Genomic DNA, 23,491 nt, shown 5'->3' on the forward strand with positions numbered 1-23,491 from the left:
GAGCTGCTCTTGGATCTCTTGAAGAGACCTCCATAACCTAAAGGGAGATGATGAAGTGAGAACAGATGAAAGCTGTAAGTTCAGAATCCTTACACAGACAGAAGCCAGCAGTTTTGCTGTTGTCTTTAGAAATCAATCATGCCTGGGGAGAAAATGGATGGGTAACAGAAAAAATGATTCCATTAAAACACGAAGGTGGTAGGCCAACAGAATGATGGGGAGTTACCTCTAAGGCAAGCCACAAAGCTGCAGCCATACAAGCGGCAGGTTTCTTCTCCTGGTTGGTGCTGTAGGCTTTTCTTAACAGAAAAACCAAAGCAGCACTTTAGCAAGTGGAAACCTTACATTTTAGTAAGTTCCGTGTGTGATTGTTTGTGTAATGATTTGGGTGTTTTTCTGCACCTGAATGCAGAAAGAGCCAAGCCCAATGCTCCAACTACAGAAAGAACAAAAAGCACATAGAGAGCTATTTCTGCACTTTGTGATGTTAGATCCAGTCCCAAAAACTGCACGCTGTCAGACAGGCCTGGTGCGGTGTCCGTCGGTGTCACTGCCCATGAGAAAACAGTAAGTTAAGGGTTAGTCCACGGCCTGGGGTGAGCTTCTGCATGGCTGTGGGTGCATTGCTGCTTCCTGCATTGCTACTCATTAATTCTGTGGGAGTGGCAATTGGCACCATTTTAGCTTAGAGCAGAGGCACAACTGAGGTTGATATTCTTGAGCCTGGGAGAGGGGGGGTATTCTCTGGCAGGCAGGCTCATACCCAAAACCCCACACTGACTATGGCTGCTGTTCAGTGTACTCTAGTTCAGAGGATGTTTTATAATTGACAAACCTCTTTTTCCAAAGACAGAAACCACTGCTATGTATGAAAAGGATTCCAAACTCTTTAGCAAATGTGGTGTGAGAATACTGAATGTGTGTGGTTTGGAAAGCGTCTTGGCCAGTTCTGTTAATCAGAGACAAGTAGAATGCAGTAATGTCACTGCTGTCTTTTGGAAACAGGCACACAGATAGCAAGGTGCTATCACACGAAATTGTCATTGTTCTGGTTTTGGATAGAGAAGTGACCTAATGCCACATGAATGTTTTCGGTCGTGACAAAGGCTGATTATTAGTCAATGCTCTACTGGAGCCCTTAAAAGGAACTCTGCAGAAAGGGGTGATGTTTTTAAAAAGCGTAGATTATGGAAATCAGACTGGACTCTAACCCAAAGGGTTGGAATCAGGTGCACGTGCACACACATACAATCATGATTTCTGCTGCATAGCTTACCTTCAGGCTCTGGTTCCAGGCAGGGATGCGGGCCTGTTGCTGGGTCTGGAAACCCGTTGCAGTTTATGATCTGTGAGTAATACCTGGCAGAGGCCTTGGGGCGCCGTGGCAAGCTGGGGTCTGTGAAGTTCACATGGAAGAACCCAAACTTTTCATCAAAGCCCATGGCCCACTCTAAGTTGTCCATCAGTGACCAGGCAGTGTAACCTCGTAAGTCAACGCCATCCAGCACAACAGCTGTTACCAGGACCAGAAAGAAGAGGTCAGTTGCGCATCCAGGCAACAGGAGCTGTCACCACTCAGCCAGTGGTGGCATGAAGATGCTCCTGTCTACTAGACAGGAGCAGGGGGCTAACTGCAGTGAGGTTATTGCTGCCTTGGCTTCATTAGTTTTGCCATCTCCCCATTCCCACCTCCAACATGCCGTCTTATCTCCATTGCTTTGAGGTAGTTCAGGTGCCAAGCAACTGCTAACAAGCAACCAGGGAAACTCACTCAGCCTACCACTGGTGGAGACTACTTTCCTCTGCTCCTGGAATGAAACCTTTGTCCAATAAACAAAGGTTTAGGAACAGAGGAGAAAAGTCATCAACACGCAAAAGGTGTTTAAACAAATGCTGTGGGGCCTCACTGCTAACATGCAGTTAAAAAACAAAAAGCACTTTCTGGACTACCTGGCAGCTACCAGGGTGTCACAGCAAATTGCAAAAGCCCTTCCCTGACATTGCTTGAACACTAATGTACCTGAAACCAGTTTGGGGTTGGTTTTGGGGTTCTGTTTTTCTAAAAGATGCAAGTTTTAGACACAGCCAAAATAGGTATTCATCAAGTAGTAGCACATTCTCCTGCCAGATGCAGCTATACAAGGAAGCTGCACTCTCCTAAGCCCGGGGTTTGCTTTTCCCTCCAAAGTTGTGCTATGTAGTGGCAGTTCCTCCCAAATCCAAAGGCTCTCAGAAGCAGAAAGAAAGTAAACCCATGTAAGTAACTAGCAGGAGTGATGGCAGTAGTCTTTTAGCCCTTCACACCCTGCTTTGTACACACCAACCTGTGGTGAGACACTGCTGGGACTGGAAAGCTGGATGATCAGATTTAAACAACCCCGCCTACCTTTCAGTGCTTCATCAATGTAGCTCCGATAGTAATGTGTTCGCCAAGGGTCATTGAGGTCTGCAGCTCCTCGTTCTGAGACCCCATTTTCAGTCACATAAATGGGAGGGTGGTTGTACTGTTCCTTGATCCATCTCAGGAGCTTTCGGAAACCAAAGGGTGTCACCTTTAGCCAAAGGGAACCAGAGCTCAGCCAGCTGCGGTCGGACACTGCAGCTACACCCCTGCAGAGAAGGACACTAATGAAGGGACTGGTCCCAGGTGCCTGGCTCCTCCATGCTGCAGAGCTGAGAAACACGCTGTTGAGGTCTGCAGAGAACTGAACCAGAGGTGATACAACAAGCTGGCCAAAGCACAGTGGGCTGAAGTGCTGCTGCTCACAAGCCTCTAGCTAGCTTTATACTTTGCTTTATCATCATACTCTGCTTACATCAACTATGGCTGAGGATCTAAATATTCATGCTTTGACACCATGTCTGCTGTTCCAATGCATAATGCAGTGCCTAAGCACACATAACTGTCATTTACACCTACGTACAGGAATGCAAGACTGAGCCCAGTGCCCTTCTGTAGGGCTAAGCCACAGGGACTGGGATGCAGCAGCCCAGGGAATTTACAATAATTTCATTCCTTCTCTATGGAAATGGTTAGGAAACCAGCATATGTTCACCCCCTTGTGTGGTCCTACCTCATCAGAAAAATGAGTAAGCTTCTGTTGCTTACCTTTTGAAGCTGAGGATACAAATTGGTATCTAAACAAAAACCTTGACTTACATATACTGAACCATGGAGCAATTTAGCTACCTAGGATTTGAATTTGCGTTTATCCAATGTGGCGAGGGAACTTCTGACAGCCAATGGAACAGTATCCATAAGCAGGGTCATCTAGCAGTTCTAACTGCAGATTTGGGACAGGAAACATGATAAATACTTCCCCCCCCCAGCATTTACAGCTCATCCCAAACCACTGGGAGAGTCCCATGAGCAGATCCCTTCCTTTAGCAGAGCCTCAAATTTTCTTTGTTCTGTTTCAAAAATTTGTATTTATCACTGGCTCTGTAAAAAAAAAAGGGCTCTTTGGAGATACTTTCCTTAGCATAGATTCCAACAGTTTAAAATGCCTGGCTCCTGCCTTTATTTGCCATCAATTTACATTGCTCAGGTGGCTCCAGGTGTGTGCATTTTGCTTGATCAATAACTTACAATCATCTCTTACCGGTCAGAGTCGTATGAGAGAATACCAGCAGGGTAGTTTATCTTGTATGTTAAAACTGTAGTGTAATGATTTAGACCAAAGTAGTCATAGGTGCCTTTGATTCTTTGCTTTTCACTTTCAGTAAATTCTGGAAGTCTGGAATAGAAAACAAAGAAAAGCATAAACCCCTCAAAATTTAACTCTTCTGAGGATCTCCCCTGCTTTCATTCCTACCCCTCCCTACTCCTGTAGTTCAAACTAAGCTTTTGCTAGGATGTGCAGTTGACGCACAGTGAGAACTTCTGAGCTTCCTCCCTGAAATCCACACTTTGAACACATTCCACATGTAGTGCCTAGCACCAGCACCACAAGCACAGGAAGAAGTACCATGATTCTTCTGGAGGAACAGGAAAACCCAGGAGAAACTGGGAACTAGTCTCTGTGTGTGGACTCTACCACTAAATCCCAAAAACCTTGGTTGTCTTCAAAAGGGAGGACTTCTCAGAGAAGAACCACCCCTTTTGGATCTGTAGCACTACACAAAGTAAGAAACAGAATCATGGGACAGCCAGGGCATCCTGCAACAAGGAGCAAGGTTTCAGTGAGAGAAAATTCTCCTGGGAATTAGGTCCCTAGGTAAGCCATGCTGAAAACACAGCCAGTGCTCCAGGCAGTTTGGTGATATTTGCAGTCCTAGGCTGAGGACAGGACTTCCCCAGACTGAGATGCTTGGGCACATTACCTCATAAAGCAACACACATGGCTTTGCTCTCTTGTTAACAGCAGCAACTGCCAGAGAAGAGATAATGTGCCAAAAAGTGCCTAAGAATGCAAGTGGATTAGGCATGTATAAAAATATAACTGGAATCATGAAGAGCCCTGCCTTTGCTGCAGAGCACACACCAACTCCTCACCATCCTCCTCACTTCGAAACAAGTGGCCTCCCACATTTGCAGAAAGGCATGACAAGGAATAGCCCCAGATCTCATACACCCCATGAATTTGCTATTAAAGTGAAGAGGGAAGAAAGTGCTTTACTTACATGTGCCTAGAGAGGAAAGAAAAGGAAAATAAATGGTACCACAATAACATTAAAAGTATCACAGTATCACCAAGGTTGGAAGAGACCTCAAAGATCATCGAGTCCAACCTGTCACCACAGACCTCATGACTAGACCATGGCACCAAGTGCCATGTCCAATCCCCTCTTGAACACCTCCAGGGACAGTGACTCCACCACCTCCCTGGGCAGCCCAGAAGTAATTCACAGGAACAGAAAATAAGAAATACAACTCAGAGGGACCTGTGAGCTCTCAGTGCTCAAGTTCAGTACATAGTTTTAAGAAAAACCACCTTCACCGTGGCTGTCAGGTGAAACACTGTGTCTAATGCAGAGCATTCCCTGCACCACCCTGAGCTGCCAACTTACTACCCCAAAGATAAGGCATATTAGTAAATTCAGTTTGCAAGAGAGGTAAGGACAGGGAACAGGCAAAATGTACACTAAAGATTTTCTGAGAGGATACAGCAAGATTTTTAGAGTAGTACTGCAATAGACTCAGTGAAATTTCACACTCCCATCGGAACAGCAGGCTTCAGCACAGCAGGGCAAACACAGGCCTGGGCTCTTACCGGGACTGGCTCAGACCCTGCGCCAGGCTGCGCTCCCGAATCCTCGTTTTCATCACCTCGTTATAATCACCGTTTTTGAAAATGGGATGAGCAAACCAGCCTAAAAAAAACTGAGCCAGGGAATAAGGGAGAAGGATCCATTATGTATCAAAACAAAGGATTTAACCATTTCTCTTTCATGTGCTGCTTTATAGGTAGTATTTGAATGTATACTGATCAGGCACATGGAGCTACCCAGGGATGCTCCATATAATGACAGTAAATTTACTAAGCTTTTGTCAATGCAGCCATATTTTGTCCCATTTCTGTTGGATGCTTATCAGCCATCAGATAAGGGTGAACCATTTCCTTGCAGCTATGCCTCTGGCTCATCCTTTTTTTCCAGTGAGCTACTGACCTGGGTTCTGAGCATCTCCAGCACCCAGAGAAAGGGTACCACCATAAACAAACCCAGGAGCTGTGGGAGAGCTGTGCCCAGGTATCCCTGTACCTCCAAGTATTGTTTGGCAGCATCGATGTCCTCCTGTTTGTGTGGGTTCCTTGGTTCTGCCCAGTCAGAGTTGAGGGTGATGGAGATCAGCCCTCCTTGTTTTGCACGGTAGGTCTCATTGTAGAGGTGCCAGGCTTCCGCGTGGGCCTTTATCATGTTGTGCCCCACCACGTAGGGGGCTCGCCCGGGGCGAATGGAGACGCCTGCAGGGGCAGGGACAGCACAGGCAGTGGAGCAGCAGTTCCCAACTTTCTCACAACTGCTTCCCAGGTTAACATGATGCCCAGGACATCCCCAGCTGCCTGCTGGTAAATAAATGAACCTGCAGCAGCTGGCGCCCTGGGCCCCGGCTCTGGGCTGAGGTCACAGAGACAGTTGGAAACTGCAGAGACAGCTAAGGGCACAGCTGCAGTGGGCAGACTATGCGGGACCACACACTGCTCCCTTCTCCTCCTGCTGTGGTGGGACATGGGCTGGTTCAGCTCTCTGCCTGTGCAGGGCTGCCAGGCCCAGCAACAGGCTGCTGGCACCAGCATGGAAAGCAGAAAGCTGTATGTTCCAGCCAGCTCCCATCCCTCCCCTTTCATCTACTTCCTCTTCTTCTACCCTATAGCTGAACTGGGTCCCCTCCAGCCCTAACTCTTCTCCACTGTCTCTGGCAATGGGGTCTGCTCCAGACAGCACATGTAATCCAGAGGCTGCACAGGATGGGTGGAAGAAGGAGGATGGGTCTTGGAGGCATCACTGGCAAAGTGAAAGAAGGTTGTGTCCACTACAGCAGTCCAAACCCCATTTATCCCCACCACACTGCCTTCCTTGCTCCCCCTTTGCAAGCCTCTAGCGTGCACTCTGCTGCAGCGTAATACAGCTGTGCAATAGTGCCCTACCTGGAGCAGCTGTGCCAACACCATAGCCTTGATACGCAGCGTTGAAGGGTTCATTTAAGGTTATCCAGAATTTCACTTTATCTCCTAATCTCTTGAAAAGGAGGTCAGCATATTCCTTAAACCTCTGAACGATAGTGTCATTCTCCCACCCACCGACATCCTGCAGGGCCTGTGGGAGGTCCCAGTGGTAGAGAGTGACCTGTGGGGAAAGAGCAAGAGAGAGACTCAGCCAGCCACTCTTCCTTTTGGAAATGAGCACAGTAGCCCAGCCTTCCTTGTGAGCACAACCCATGCTTTGATCAGCAGCTACCTGTTCTCAAACCATGACTTGAACTCCAGGCACTGCCTGAAGGTGAAGATGAAGCTTTTAACAAAACCACCACAACCTTCTGATAGCAAGAACTCATCAGTGAAGAACTGCTGCACCTGCAGACTCTCAGATGAAATACAGTTAAGAGAACACCTGTTTGGGCTGGTACAGCCATTGGACCTGTCTAGAGCAATGCTGTGAAGGCACAGGTGCATTCAGGCATCATCTGATGTTTGTGTAGATAACCCCTGGGTTGCCCCCTGCATGGTGTGCACAGAATCACAGAATCATTTAGGCTGGAAAAGGTCTTTAAGATCATCAAGTCCAACCATTAACCTAACCAAGTCTGCTGCTAAACCATGTCCCTAAGCACCACATCTGCATGGCTTTTAAATACCTCCAGGGATGATGGTTCAACCACTTCTCTGAGTAGCTTGTTCCACAGCTTAACCTTTTGGTGAAGAAATTTTTCCTAAACCTCCCCTGGCACATCTTGAGGCTGCTTCCTCTCATTCTGTCACTTGCTACTTGGGAGAACAAACTAACTCCCACCACACCACAACCTCCTTTTAGGTAGTCATAGAGAGCAATAAGATCTCCCTGAACCTCCTTTACTCCAGACTAAACAATCCCAGTTCCCTCAGCTGCTCCTCATAAGACTTGTTCTCTGGACCCTTCACCAGCTTTGTTGCCCTCCTCAAGACACACTCCAGCACCTCGTCCTACTTGTTGTGGGCCCAAAACTGAACACAGTACTCGAGGTACCATCTCACCAGTGCTGAGTGCAGGAAGACAATCACTTCCCTGGACCTGCTGGTCACACTACTTCTGATAAGGCCAGGATGCTGTTTGCCACCTAAGCACCCTGCTGGCTCATGTTCAGTCAGCTGTCAACCAGCACCCCTGGATCCTTTTCTGCCAGGCAGCCTTCCAGCCACTCTGCCCCAAGCCTGCATTGTTGTATGGGGCTGTTACATAAGACATGTAGACAGCACTTAGAATAGAATAGAACAGAATAGAACAAACCAGGTTGGAAGAGACCTTCAAGATCATCATGTCCAACCTATCATCCAACACCACCTAATCAACTAAACCATGCAACCAAGCATTCTGTCAAGCCTCGCCCTGAACACCCCCAGCGACAGCGACCCCACCACCTCCTCAGGCAGCCCATTCCAATGGGCAATCACTCTCTCTGTGATTCACTCTCTCAATCACTCTCTCTTGGTGCAGCCAGGGGCACTCTCCAGTGAACCCAGCACTGTTGGAGCAGAACAAGAACAGCCAACATAGGGGAAGGAGCAGACAGAAGTGGAAAAATCCTACATACATCCTAGACTATGGGAACAGGTCAGATTCATTCAAGGGTGCCGAAAGAGCTGATTCATGCCATGGAGAGGTCTCTGTCCATTATGTGTGACAAGCCATGCTGATCATAGAATCATAGAATCAATAAGATTGGAAAAGACCACAAAGATCATCAAGTCCAACCTGTCACCCAACACCTCATGACTACTAAACCACAGCTCCAATCCTCTCCCTGAACACCTTCAGGGACAGGGACTCCACCACCTCCCTGGGCAGCACATTCCAATGGCTAACAGCTCTCTCTGTGAAGAACTTCCTCCTCACCTCGAGCCTAAACTTCCCTTGGCACAGTTTGAGACTGTGTCCTCTTGTTCTGGTGCTGCTTGCCTGGGAGAAGAGACCAATCCCCACTTGGCTACAACCTCCCTTCAGGTAGTTGTAGAGAGCAATAAGGTCTGGTGAATGGACCTTCCTAACTTCTTGGAAAAGAATAAATGTTACACTCATCTCCAAGAAAGGCAAGAAGCAGGATTCTGAGAACTACAGGTTGGTTGGCCTCACCTCAAGTCTCTGGAAAGATCAGTGCATACATCCTTGTGGAGTTCACTTTCAGGCATGTGAGGGAAGAGAAGGTAATTGGAAACAGCCAACAATAAGGTTACTGGGATCCCTCTAGGCAGTAATTTCTAATGTATCATGACCATCACCATTCATTTACTTATGCAAAGAACATGTGTCCTTTCAGAATGCAATGAAAAACTGTTTCTCTGTGAGGAAGGGCATGCATGGAAACACATATAGGTGGCTCTGAGCACCAGACTTGAGTTCTGCTATTTTTTAGTTACCTGAAAGTCACCATTTTGGTTACCTGAGGCACAATGTTAGCTGCCAGTAAAGCGTCGACAAGCCTTTCGTAGTAGTTCAGGCCCTTTTCATTGATATATCTGGTGGTCCCATCTGGGAGAACACGAGACCAGGAGACTGAAAAGCGATACCGAGACACCTTGAGGCTCTTCAGCATTTCCACATCCTCCTCAATCCTGTGGTAGCTGTCACAAGCTACATCTCCAGTGTCATCATTGCTGATCCTCAAGGGAGTGTGAGTGTATTTGTCCCAAATGCTAAGTCCTTTTCCATCTGCTCTCCAACCTCCTTCAATCTGTAATTGAAGATGGGAGGGTGGAATTCTTAGTAACCCCCCAAATTTAGGTCTTGGCCCAGCAAAGAATTGAACCTGTTAGTCTTTGTGGCACTAGACAATCTTTTGACTTACCAGCTTCACTGAGCAGTCACTAGTAAGGCCTCTTGGGCCTTAAGGCAAGAAGTATTAGCAAACCACAAAGTCACAGAGCACAGGTGTTGTTTCAGTTCACCTGCTGCTCCGAGTGGGCTGGCCCTTCTGAAGCTGTCTCTGTCCTTGTAGTATAACCATGCCTTTAAACATCTCCAAGTTCCTCCCTCTTACAGCAGACGTTACGCTAACCCTCAATTACGGCAAAACCTAAATGTTACAAAAGCTGTAGATGTCTCATCCAAAATGAAAGACCTGTCTGCAGACACTGTAGGAATCCAGCTGTTTCCTAACCTGATATGCTGCAGTTGCCACACCCCACACAAAGTTCTCTGGAAACTCTCCATATAAGAATTCATCTTCTTCTGGCAGTGGGATACCATTATTGCGGATGACCTCTGCATAGTACACAGCAGAGCGCTTTGGGGTTCTTGGCCTGTTGGCATTGTCAAAATCAACCTGATGCAACCCAAATCTTGTCTCATAACCATCCAACCATTCAAAGCTATCCATGAGGCTCCATGCGTTGTATCCTCTCAGATTAACACCATCCAACTTGTAAGCTGAAAGACCAGAAACAAAGAAAGAGCATCATCAGTGGTAGAATCACACATTAAATGAGGCATTCACATGCAAGCATTTATGACACTTCTAGCTTCATGAAGCTGGCACTGGTCAACTAAGATCAAGAGACTCTCCACAGCTGGAGGATACAAAGTGCAAAAAGCCAAGCAGGGCAGATCACAAAAAGGAACACTATGCTTATATTGTGCTCAGGATATTTAAAGACTGGTATCAACCACTTTTAAAAACTATTCTTCAGAGGAATAAAGTAACCAGAAACTCAAGGGGAGACACACACCAACAGAACAAAAGCAAACATTGGTACCTTTTAAAGCTTCATCAATGTATGTTTTGTAGTAAAATATCCTGCTGTTGTCATCAACCTGCGACTTGGTGTTTAGCCCCACCCCATTCTCAATTACATATACTGGGGGGTTTCCATATTCCTCTTTGATCCAGTTCAGTAGCCTCCGCATCCCCCAGGCCACAGCCCGCTGGCTCGGCACAGCTGAGGAAGGCCAGGAGCTGTCAACTTTTGTTACAACTTCCTGATCATACTCATAAGAGAAGGGCCTCAACTGGGTGGTTGCATGGGTTACAAGTCTGGAGGTGTAGGTGTTGAAGCAGAAGACATCTGCTGTGCCCCTGATGTATTCACGCTCCTCTGCTGTGAAAACCGGCAGGCGAGACGACGGCAAGTTCTGGAGCTCGCTCCTGTTCCCAACTTTCCACTTCATGGCATCAGGGTAGTCCCCATTTTTGAAAATTGGATGTGTAAACCACCCTACCAAAAACTGCAGGTACCTGTCTGCAGCTTCTATGTCCCTGGGGTTGCTTGGTGTCTGTGGCTCAACCCAGTCTATGTTGGGACACAGAGCAATGACTCCTCCCTGACTCGCTCTGTATTTGTCGTCATATGTATGGTAGACCCTGGCATGAGCTTTAAGTAAGATATGGGCAACCCTGTAGGGAGCACTGCCAGGGTCTTTGACATTGGGCGGAAATTCTCCAGTGCCATAACCAACCCAGGCAATGACTTGGGGTTCATTGAGTGTGATCCAGAACTTCACCCTGTCCCCAAAGGTCTGGAAACAGAAGTCTGCAAAACTATCAAACAGGTCAATCATCTCACTGTTCTCCCAGCCACCAATGTCCTGGAGTGCTTGTGGCAGGTCGAAGTGGTAGAGAGTGACTATTGGAGCGATGTTGTTGGCAACCAGCCCATCAATGAGACGGTTATAGTAGTCAACCCCATGGCGGTTTATTGAGTTGTTCCTTCCGTTGGGGAAAATTCGAGACCAGGACAGGGAGAAACGATAGTTCTTCACCCCTAAGGCTCGCAGCAGGTAAATATCTTCCTCCACCTTGTTGTAGCTATCACAAGCTACATCTCCAGTATCATTATTCTTTATATTCCCTGGGACATGGGTGAAGTTATCCCAAATGCTGGGTCCTTTGCCATCAGCATCCCAACCTCCCTCTATCTGGTAGGCAGAAGAAGACACCCCCCACGTAAAGTCCTCTGGAAATGTCCCATAGAAGTACATGTCCTTTTCAAAGCTTGTTTGAGATGAAAACTTCTCCCAGACAATCTTTGCCTTGGAGGGAACTTCTGATGCAGGCAAATATGGCAACTTTGATGGCATGGGTTGGTGAAATACCACTGGTGCAGAAGATCTGTCCAAGACTTTAGATGGGAAACCATTGTTTGCAATAACACTGGAATAGAAATAAGCAGATGCCTTGGGAGTCCTTGGTCTGTCACTGTCTTCAAAATTCACATGATGCAGCCCAAATCTTAGTCTGTACCCCACTGGACCTTCAAAGCCATCAACCAGGGATCGAGCAATATATGACCGAACATCAACCTCATCTAGCTTTACAGCTGTCACAGAAACAGAAGAAGACACAGTTACTCATTTGGGCATTTTCTGAACACAGCACAACATAAGCACCAAAACTGAGGGTAATTGTGATAACCCAAACATCTACAAATGGTCTTCCAGGCAAAAAAAAAGCCCCAAATCAACGACAAACAAACAACATTAGAGTATCTGGCAAGGAAAGCAACTGGCACTGTAACAATTAAATGCTTAGTGATAAAAATGCATGACAAAAGAAGTATCAGTGAAGAAGTTATTGAGTACAGGACACCTGTGCCACCGGTGTCATCCCTTTTTCCCCGTTTTCTTGTTTCCAAGCACAACTCATCAGCTCAGGTGTACGGTGCACTTTTAGAGCTGACACGGTAGATAAACTGAAACATTACAAGCATTTAGTGCTTGCCTATCTTCCCTGAGCACAGGAGGCCAGCTTCTTTCAGCAGAACACAGTATCTGCTACCTGCAGAGGCAAGCCCAGCATCTTTCCACACATTGCCTAAAAAACAAGCTCTAAATCTCTCTCAATCCAGAAAAGCTCACTTCCCATATGCAGTCCATCTTCCTTCCTTCTGCTAAGGCATACAGCAATGCTAAATTGTGTTTTCTGTAGCTCTAATAACCCTTCTAGCAGTATGTTCAGAACTAGGTCAAGAAGATCAACTGCTGTACACTGATCACCAGTCTATTTCATACAGCATATTTAATACAGTTTTCCTGACAGTATTGATTTGTGTATCTCAACAGAGCATTAGTCAAACCTCTATTTGAAATCTCATATCTTTATACCTGTCCAGAGCTCAAACCACTCATATTTTCACATCAATTGATACACAATTTGCAAAGATAGAAGCATACCTTGAACCTTGCTCAAAATCATTTGAGATATTTGTATCTCCCTAAAAATTCTAACCTGAAATGGGACAGGATGCTGTCTGCTTAATCAATAAAGACATCGTTCAGTCCTGATCTATGAGATGTCTGTGGGCAAGAGCTTGCCTGAAGGCAAGTCATCTTCAGGGTAGCTGAGTGATAAAAAACAGTTCTCAGAGGGACTGACACTGGGGTCCAGGCTACATTTATCCATATATATGAAAAACCTGTTCCCACATCTAAACATAATGGAGACTTCCATATATGGATGCCATAGAATCATAAGATCATAGAATGCTTTGAGTTGGAAGAGGCCTCCAAAGGTCATCTACTCCAAACCCCTCTGCAGTAAAGCAGAGGCATCCTCAACTAGACCAGGTTGCCCAGAGCCTTGTCAAGCCTCACTTTGAATACCTCCAGGGATGGGGCCTTAACTACCTCCCTTGGGCAACCTGTCCCAGTGTTCCACTGCCCTCCCCACCAGATAGGATGAAGTATATGAGGTCACACTACATACAAAATAGGCAGCTGACATCATAGCACCGGGCAAATGCTGATGTTTTAGAGTTAACCAGTATGAAAGTGATAGAATAACTAGCTGCTATTAAAAAAATAAAGCCTAACATTCCTCCATACCTTTCAGAGCCTCGTTGATGTACCGACGGAAATAATCAACCCGCAGAGCATCATTAATCAGATCCCCGGTGTCTTCTGTTGGCACACCATTTCCTGCTATGTAAATTGGGATCCTTGTCCCTGTGTATTCCTGGGACACAAACTTCAGCAGGCGCCTCAATCCCCAAGGGACCACATGGATCCAAGAAGAGGCAGCCTGAGGCCAAGAAGGATCTATGTGCACGGAGAAGTGCCCGATGCTCTCATAGCTTGCAGTGCAGGTCCCGTTAGTCACAGCACTGACCAGGCGGGAAGTGTAATGGGAAAGACCAAAAAAGTCTGCAGTCCCCTTCACCCAGGACTTCTCCTCTTCTGTAAACAGAGGCAGCTGGGCAACTGTTGTAGAGCACTGCTGGTTTGTTTCCTGGATCTGAGCCTTCAAGATATCTGGGTAATCACCATTAACAAATACAGGGTGAGCAAACCAGCCAAGCATGAACTGCAGGTACCTCTCAGAGGCCCTCACATCCTCAGAATTGGCTGGAGTCTTGGGTTCAGCCCAATCTGAGTTCAACACCAGCCCCACCTTCCCCAATTGCTGAGAGCGGTACTTGTCATTGTACAGGTGCCAGACTTTGGCGTGAGCCTTGAGAATTGTGTGAGCCACCTGGGAACAGAAAACAGAGAGGTACCTCTCACACTGCTTTGCGCGAGAACTCTTAAGCATTGAGATTACTGTCGTGTGAGAACGTGGTCTTGGGCCAAAAGAAAAAACTTCAACAAAACAAATAATCATAGCCACAGTGCAGTAGGTTTTGGAATAAGCAGAAGAACCTGGCTACCCATCAACACCAGCTTCCAGAACAGAGCAGTAAGATCAAGACCTCTAGCATCCATTAACTAACCCATTTTTAGCAAGTATCATAAATCCAACAAGCAAACAGCTGTCTCAGAGGCAACACCAGGCTTGAACACAGTTAAAATACAGAACCATCAGAGGAAATCAACACAACAATGGCATCTACAGGATCCTAGGTATTTCTGTGTTCCTACCTTGTAAGATGCTACTCCTGGGTCCGTGATTCCTGGCGGATGCTCTCCAGTGCCATAGCCAGCATAACTGATAACCCAAGGCTCGTGGAAAGTAACCCAGAACTTGACCCGATCCCCAAAAGTGGAAAAGCAGAAGTCTGCATAATTTACAAAAGCATCTATGATACTGTCATTCTGCCAGCCACCAAGAACCTGGAGAGCTTGTGGAAGGTCCCAGTGGAACAGAGTCACCATGGGCTCAATATTAGAGTCTAGCAAACGGTTAATTAATCGGTTGTAATAATCAACACCCTTGGTGTTGATGGTCTCGGTGGTGCCAGCAGGAAGAATTCTAGGCCAGGATAGAGAAAATTTGTACAGCTGGGGATGAAGACCCCTAAGCAGGTAAACATCATAGCTGGTTTTATAGTAGCTGTCACATGCCACATCTGCTGTTTGGTTCATGTAGACGTGACCTGCATGCCCAAACTGATCCCAGATGCTCTCTCCTTTCCCATCCTCTGCCCAAGCTCCTTCAATGTTAAAGGCACCTGTGGATGTGCCCCAGAGGAAACCATCTGGGAAAACATCTTGCAGAAAAGAATCCCTCTCCAGTTCAGGCTGGTTAGCAAACATTTCCCAAACTGTTTGATAGGAGGAGCGAGGAGCAGGAGCAGCATCTTGGTCTTCCTGCATAGTATTCGCTTTGCTGGAAAGAGAATAAAAGGAAATTAACATCTCTGAGAAGGATGCCAGTGAAAAAGAACTTGCAAACAGAGAGGATAAAAGAGTTATTTGCTTTCTATTCAGCTGACATATGCCATATGTTCCATAGTTCCTTTGTCATCTGGTCATCCAGCCAGCAGATGAAGGTGGAGTGCAACAAGCTAACTGCAGAGCAGCTCAAGAGCTATACACGAGTGCAATGAGCTAACTGCAGAGCTCTAGAGTTATACATCCAATGCATTTCTTTGCAGCAGATTCATAATTCATTACAGCTAGGGTGAAGGTGCAGATGCAATCCTTACAGTCTGTAGCATTTTCATATGATACAACTGCTCTCATGAATTTCTATGGTATAAGCTAAACCAAATCAACCTTGCTTCTCTAACCCTTAGCTTCTCCCTGCACAATGACCTCCACATTTCTGAAGGTACAATTGCCTCCTCTCCTAGGAAAGTCTTTATCTTTTTGTAGTTTATTTGAATTTCAAATGGTTTTGATCTCAGAAAGAACAGAACCCTTGGAAAAGTACTTGCTACTACTGGCTTTAAGGTACAATTTGGGTAACCAAGGATGAGAGAGTGGAAGATGATCACATCACCTCTAGCAGTAGGATAGAGAATTGTGTGTAACAGCAAGAGACTGGGCTCAGCAAAAAGCTATTCCTTTCCAGCTTTTTCAGCAACTAACAGCAGACTTTGCCTGCACATAGGGTTCTAGAGGACACCATTTTACTGCAGTATCTGATTTAGGGGACAAAACTGTACCTCAAAACGTGAGATGAAAAGTCCAATAACTCATTAACATCATATCCAATTGTTAGCGTCTGGTCTTTGTTGATAGCTGAAAATAAACAAATGGCAGGTGATAAGCTCAGCCACAACTCAGATGGACTGCATGACACTACATGGACATACAATTGCACTTTTTTAGAAACATGGTTCTTTTCTCTTAACTATCTTTTTTCAGATTCAATTTGTTAGGTTTTCATTAGAGATTTACAATTCCATGTTAAAAAATTATCACAGAAATACCTTCAGGATCTATTCCAACCATTTCCAGCACAGTGAAATCCACCACTAAACCACATCTACAGGTCTTTTAATTAATCCAGGGATGGTGACTCCACCACTTCCCTGGGCAGCCTGTTCAAATGCTTGGCAACCCTTTTGGTGAAAAGATTTTTCCTACTATCCAGTTCAAACCTCTTCTGGCACAATTTGAGTCTAATGAAAATGAAGAAAAGCTTTGAGTAATATTTCCTGCTTTCTCTCCCTCCACACTCACCATTTACCCTTAAATTTCCAAGAAGACTAAGAAAGAAACCATCAAGTTATTTCATGAGAGCAGTGGTCTGGACAGTTTTGAACTTCCCCTATAATTCGCCATGCAGAACATAGCTAAAAACCTCTCCTTCTTAGAATATATCACTCACCAGTGAAAATGGCAGCTATTGGTATAGAAGGGTTCTCTTCCATGGAATCACAATCAAGGAACTTTAGACTGAAAATCAAGATCTGAGTGTCCTTCCAGACATTCTGCAAAACCAAAGACTTGTGTGAAACTTGTATGTATCAGGCAGATAATAAAACCATGCTCTTGGCATTTGTTGCTTTATAACACAGAACAGGAAATACCTAGAAGACTGGTGATAATCAGTTCTTCAAAGTTAAATTCATAGATCTACAGAGTAACCATGAAATACCACCCACTGTTTTTCTATGGTACAAAAAATGCCCAATGCAAATCAAATCACAAACCCCAGAGACTTTCAGTGTTCAACTTCTCATTGAAAAGGCACAAGGAACTATGGCCTGTTTTGAAAGCTTACTTGCTAAGAATTTGTTGCCATAACGTTTGACCCACTTTTTATAGTAACTGCAGCATGCTGGGACCCTCAAGAGAAGGAGTCACATGGGTAGTGTCTTATTCTCCAACTCAGTTGCTGGGTGACTCATACATATTTTAAGAATGCAGTCTACTATCAGAGTTTTAAAACCAGGTACTAGCCTGTGGCACTACTGACATTGCATTGCCATGGGATCTAATCCTTGCACAAACTCATAGCCATGAATGTTTCTAACACTTCCTCCACTGATGAAGAAGTGTGAAGTACCATTGCAGAGCCCATGCTAGAACAAAATAGTGGGGTGGTTTGTTTTGTTTAAGTGTATTAGCCTAACAGCTTATAAAACGCTTAAGATGTGAAAGAGAAGGGTTTTCATTCCTGGAATAAAGAATTAGGTTGGACTTGATGATCTTGAAGATCTTTTCCAACCTGGTTAATTCTGTGTTCTGTAATGATGCCATTCCAGTTGTTAAAACCTCAGTGATGAGCACTGACCAAGAGAACCCTTTCCAGCACTTTCGAGCACCTGTTTTTAAGTCAGAATAACAACAGAGAAGTGGGCAGTATGCAGCTGCTTCCTAATGTGGCTGCTGTCTGAGCTCTTGCAGCACATCAGAAGTGTTTGAGACATGCATCAAGAAATATGAAATTCCCCTTCTATTTATGGTCTCCGGGCTGTTGCTAAAAATGTTAACACTGTGCAGTACCTGGAATTCACTCAACTTCTTGTAGAAGTTTGCTTCATTTCCACAATAGTACTGAAGGCTGAGAGACAGAAAGTCCACTGAATCCTGGCAACAAGAAAAGGAAAAGAATCATCCTGGAGTAAAATGGCCTTTTTATGCAGGCATTATGCTAAAAACACATAAAATTGTGAAATGTTTGATAAAAACATACTGCTGGAGTAAGGAGCCATACAGCTTCATGGGAACCCTGGATAATTTAATGTGTACAAACTGGACTGAGAAGGTACAAACTGCATGGGAAGATGCATTTTGTATCTGTCCTCCTATAAAAAGTGAAACAAACAGCTGAATGAAATCCTACTTAATGAGAAGATGCAATTTGCATCTATTCTTCCAAACAAAGTAAAATGTAAACAGCTAAGTGAAATTCTATTGAATATTTTATGAATATTAATGATTTACAGATGTTTTTTTAATTAGTAAGACTCTCTAGGATTAATCAGACAGTGAAACCTTTGTAACTCTGTGGTTCATGTAGGCCACATCAATTATCCTTTGGGGAAAGTCCACTTCAGAAATCACTAATCATTCCAGACTACATCCCATTTGAATCATCGAGTTCAAAGGAAGAGATCATATTCTTTTATTAAACCAGCTGAAAGCACTGATAAGCTTTCAGTTTATTTTTCAGTCCAAAGTGTTTTTCAAGTTCAGTCACCTCATTTTATTTAACAATGTTTCTCTCCCCACAAATCACACCTTGTGTGTATCTTTGAGATGTCATGTCTTAAACATTGTTTACCCTCTTACTAAATTTTGACGGTTTGTGAAGTCAAGCTGAAAAAACTGCACTGCTGTTTGTTCACTGCATCCTGTATCAACATCCTCTAAGTGAAGATAACTGCCAATAGAGAGTTTGGTCTTCACAGAAAGGATTTATCACAGATGTGTTCAATGGAGGGCTATAAGGATGGTTAAGGGCCTGGAATGTCTCTCTGATAAGGAATGGCTGAGAGACCTGGGCCTGTTTAGTCCAGAAAAGAAGACTGAGAGGATATCTTGTTAATGTTTACAAATATCTGAAGAGTGGGTGTCAAGAAGGGGCCAGTCTGTCTTCAGTGGTGATAGGACAAGGGCCAATGAATATAAGCTGGAACACAGGAAGTTCCACCTCAACACGAGAAAAAACTTCTTTACTGTAAGGGTGATGGAGCACTGGAACAGGCTGCCCAGAGGGGTTGTGGAGTCTCCTTCTCTGGAGCCTTTAAGGACCCATCTGGATTAATTCCTGTGTGACATGCCCTAGGTGATCCTGCTTTGGCAGAGGAGTTGGATTTGATGATGTCCAAAGTTCCCTTCCAACCCTTACCATTCTATGATCTTTGTAGTGATTATGTTCTCCTCAGATTGTGCCATCTAGACAATTTTTATCACAGCTCAGTCTGTGTTTGAATGTAATACATAGTTGTTTTATTTTTTTTAAGAGCAGTTATTTGACATAAATTATCTATTTCTTTAATGATGCATTAAGTTGACTTTCAAAGAAAATGACAGTGGGAACACTTTTTGCAGACACCTTGTCATTTAAGTACATTAAATTGCTAAAACAGCCAATTATGAGAGCAAATGTATCCATACCTCTTAATCAAGAAGCCAAGAAAGGATGTTGAAGCAATTTTTTAAATCACTGAGTTCCACATAATCAAGCTAACCAAGTAAGTAAAATTTACCAAATTGGTTGATTAGTCCACCTGCTAAAATTTTATATAACTTGCAATAGGTCACTTGATCCTGTGCATAAAAACCAATTTCTGTAATTTTGGAAATAGTTTCCATGATGGTGTTACCTGAAGAGAAGCTGAAAGCAATTCCAATGCAGCATGATCCAAACCATGACCCACTCCTAAAGCGATGGACAGCTTTCCACCTTAAAAAAGAGAAGCTATTAACAACATGTTAAAGATAAATAAAAAAATTCAGCTCACTGCAGGTTTATTGGTTTGGCTTTGTGTTTTTCTTTTAATCAGTTGGACATTTTTTGAACATCAATCAGTGCCCTAGGTAGCTGATTTCAGAATACCCACTACAATTTCAACAGAGTTGGAGAAGGCAGAAATTGAAAAGCAGAGTTTAATATGTCTTGTCTTGTCTAATCATGACAGCTCATAAATATCTTATAGAATCATTACAGTTGGAAAAAACTTTTAAGATTATGAAGTCCAACCATAATCCAACTGCCATCATCACTAAACTACATCCTGAAGTGCCACCAGCTACACGCTTCTTGAAGACCTCCAGGGACGGTGACTCCACCACCTCCCTGAGCAGCCCATTCCAATGTCTCACCACTCTCTCAGTAAAGATTTTCTTAATGTCCAATCTAAACCTCTCCTGGCACAACTTAAGCCCATTTCCTCTCATCCATCACTAGTTACTTGGGAGAAGAGACCAACACCAGCCTCACTGCAACATCCTTTCAGTTAGCTGTAGTGCTATTGCTTGCAGGAAAGTCGACCTCAATGCACCTGTCCAGTGGGTGCCCTTCCACTCTGTGCATAACTATAAGGAATATGTTTAATTTTCATGACTTTGTGATGGTTCTATGGTAGTTAATTTTTTTTAAATCCACCCTGAGCTGGATTCTACTGGGATGCTGGGAATTTGCAGGGGACAGGTGATGCATGAGGGAAGCTGGGCAAAGTATTCCTGACAAATGCAAGAACTCAAAATTAATTGGGGAGAAAAAAAATTACAATGACTCAGCCAGCCCTACTGGTTCTTCTAGGGACAGGAAAACTCCAAGTCCAGAGAAAGCAGACCCAACAGGACAGCTGCTTAGAAAATCCCAGGAACTCAACAGAGATGAAATTTTCTTGCTCTGTTTAACACAGGCAGTGTTAAAATTTAATTACTGTAAAACCCTAGTGTCTGCAAGAAGTGAATTCTAACAAAGGGCAGTGCAGACTTCCTCACAGTACTACTATCTCTCAAGACATTTTCTGTGCCTCGTTCCTCTGTAGCTTGAAGGTACATTTTTATTTTTTCCTCTGTGAGCCAGAAAGAAGTACACATTAGGTACACATTATTAGCTACAAAAGAGCTTGATAATTATGATTTTGTGATTGTAGACATGAAAAAAATAGAGTAAGACTGGATTTGTGGAATTTTGAAGTAATTTGTAACTGAGAGCAGTAATTACACTAAAAAGCAACTGTTCCCTGTTGCTTTAACTTTTGGAAGTTAAATAAAATCATTTCCCCTTGATGAAATGAGAAATGTCACTTTACACCATGATCAGTTTTAAGTGGGTTTTGTCAATGTTTGCAAAGATTTCCACCTTTTGGGTGGAAGGCGTCAGCTGAATTGGACCTGATTCTTCAGCTAGATCTGGACCTCCAAAACTGTGTTCCCAGGGAACACATCATGCCTTAATGAAAAAGTCCCCATAATACAGAAGGCATTACAGGACAGTCACTGACTGATGGCATGATCTTCCTCTCTTAGCTGAAATGGCAGAAATTGCAATCTCAATTTTCAAGGCGAGGCTTGACAGGATGCTTGGTTGTATGGTTTAGTTGATTAGGTGGTGTCGGATGATAGGTTGGACATGATGATCTTGAAGGTCTCTTCCAACCTGGTTAATTCTATTCTATTCTATTCAAGGACATTGAAATAAGGCTTTGAAAATGAGCTGATTTTTCCCAAGTCTCAGTCTGTCTTTTATTACACAACACATTCAAGGTTTGGTGTATGAACAGTATGAGGGGCATCTGCTGGTCTTCAAATTAAGACTGCATGGACAACAGCCCTCAGAGAAAAAGCATGTAAAGTATTGAAAGGTTTGGGCTTGAAGTACTGGTTTCTGCTGCTCAGATTAACTGGAGGCTATTTAATACTTCCCTGATGATTAAAAGGTTAACTGTAACTACACACACACACAGAGGTATATTATCCCCAGCTACATTGGCTACTATTTCAAGCAAAATGTGATTATTATTTTGATAATTGTTTGATAATTTACAATAAGGGATTTGAAAGAACCCATTACTGAAGGATTTCTGTGCAATTCTGAGAGTACTGACAGCATACTCACAGATTGCACCTAGCAGTTGCCCCTCACAAAATACTTGTGAAGGTCACACCAAAAATTCCCTCTCCCCACTCTCCTTACCTGCCAGTGAGTATTTCTTGTGGTAGATGGTGTAAGCTCTCTCATGAGCAGCAGCCAGGGCCTGGGCTTGGTGCTGGGGGTCATCATAGGGCAGGCTCTTAAGCACCTCTGGCAGGTCACTGAAAGTGAGCCACACGTTGACCAGGTCCCCAAAAGCACGGAAGCTGAACTCTGCATACTCCAGAAAAAGGTCAGCAAAAGCAGTGGCTTTCCCACCCATGGCCTTTGCAGTCACAGCACCAGGGACACACTGGTGATGCAGAACTACCAGTGGCCTGATATCTGCAGCAACCAGGGTCCTGAGCAGTTCCTGGTAGCACTGCACTTGAGCTTCATCTGGCTTCCTGGCATCTCCCGTTGGAAGAATGCGTGCCCATGGCAGGAAGACTTTGTAATGTGTCACCCCAATCTCACGAAGGTGGGAGAAATACTGGGGCAACTCCAGAGCTACAAGACCTTGTTGGCACAGGTAATCATGGGCTTCAGATACAGCAAGGCATTGAGCTTCTTTGGGTAGGGCTTGGTCCTGAAGATGCACTCTATTTACTAACTTGCTGGGTAGAGGTCCAGCAATGGCAATAAAATTCTGAACAAATTCCCAGTCAATCCCAAAGCTGGGAGACACTAACAGAAAGAAGACAACAGTCTTACAAAGCAGCTCCATTTCTGGAACTGCTTCAGAAACAGTTATTCCATGCTACTTATATTACAGTAGAAGTAATATTTAACTGAAATTACCTATGAATCAGATAAACATTCTCAGAAACAGCTGACCCTAAAAGATAACAAATCAAGACTTTCAGTTAAGAGGCAGATGGACAAGTGAACTCAAACAACTAGTTGGAGAAAGGTCATCTGAAAAGCTCAGGTTCCCCTTCATGTTTGAAGATCAACTGATATTTGCCTCCATTTCAGAGGAGGATAAAATAAACAGACAATGCTTTTAATCTCCCCCTGGCCTTTTTCAGCTTAAGAGGAATCCTAGCACAGCTCTGGATACAGAACATAACAAGAGCAGGGTTACCTGCATTATAGGTTGGACTTGCTGATCTCAAGTCCAGCAAGAGGAACATTAGTGCTCCAGTTCTTGGGTGCATAAAGGAAATCTGAGATAGGGCATCTTGTGTAGTTGGAAAAGTGGCTATTATAAGAATTCAGGCAGCAGCAGCAATATGTATCCCCATGACAAATAAAATCAGGGCGTTTGAATGTGATTTCATTGCTTTCCAAAGTGAAACTGCTGTGTGCTGCCTAAATGCAGAACATATTTAAATCAACTGAGCACAACAATCTACAGAACTGTACTGAAAAACCACTCCCATCTGTTTATTTCCTTTAACAACCTGCTTTTTGCTGCAGCATACCTGGAATCATCTGGGCAGCTTACTGCTCTGTCAAGACTGTCTTTAAGTTACAGTACAAAACATCTGTCAATATTGTTACTCAAGTAGCCAATCTTTCAGTTTATACAGGGATTGTCATTTGTGTACTTTGACTCTGCTTGATTCCCAGGGTAGTAATTTACCCTTGGGAAGCCTTGAAAACCTTGCTGAAACCTCAGGCTTGCTGTTCTGGACAGTTACATACTCTTTTTTTTTT

The 23,491-nt window shown here is 44.3% G+C and overlaps 1 protein-coding gene across 1 annotated transcript; it reads right to left on the reverse strand.

The window, feature by feature from the left end:
• Positions 1-341: 341 nt before the first annotated feature.
• LCT (lactase) lies at positions 342-22,556 on the reverse strand. The gene is made up of 17 exons (XM_054168831.1): positions 21,893-22,556; positions 19,569-19,648; positions 17,743-17,826; positions 16,622-16,724; positions 15,954-16,029; positions 14,485-15,172; positions 13,453-14,098; positions 10,389-11,948; positions 9,794-10,062; positions 9,077-9,367; positions 6,591-6,789; positions 5,704-5,906; positions 5,214-5,323; positions 3,603-3,737; positions 2,387-2,610; positions 1,277-1,513; positions 342-550 (listed from the first exon to the last, which is right to left on the reverse strand). The coding sequence occupies exons 1-17, from the start codon at positions 22,554-22,556 to the stop codon at positions 342-344; spliced, it is 5,778 nt and encodes a 1,925-aa protein (XP_054024806.1).
• Between the last annotated feature and the right edge of the window lie 935 nt (positions 22,557-23,491).

Source organism: Dryobates pubescens, chromosome 2 (assembly GCF_014839835.1).
Source record: "Dryobates pubescens isolate bDryPub1 chromosome 2, bDryPub1.pri, whole genome shotgun sequence".
NCBI classification, from domain to species: Eukaryota; Metazoa; Chordata; class Aves; order Piciformes; family Picidae; genus Dryobates; species Dryobates pubescens.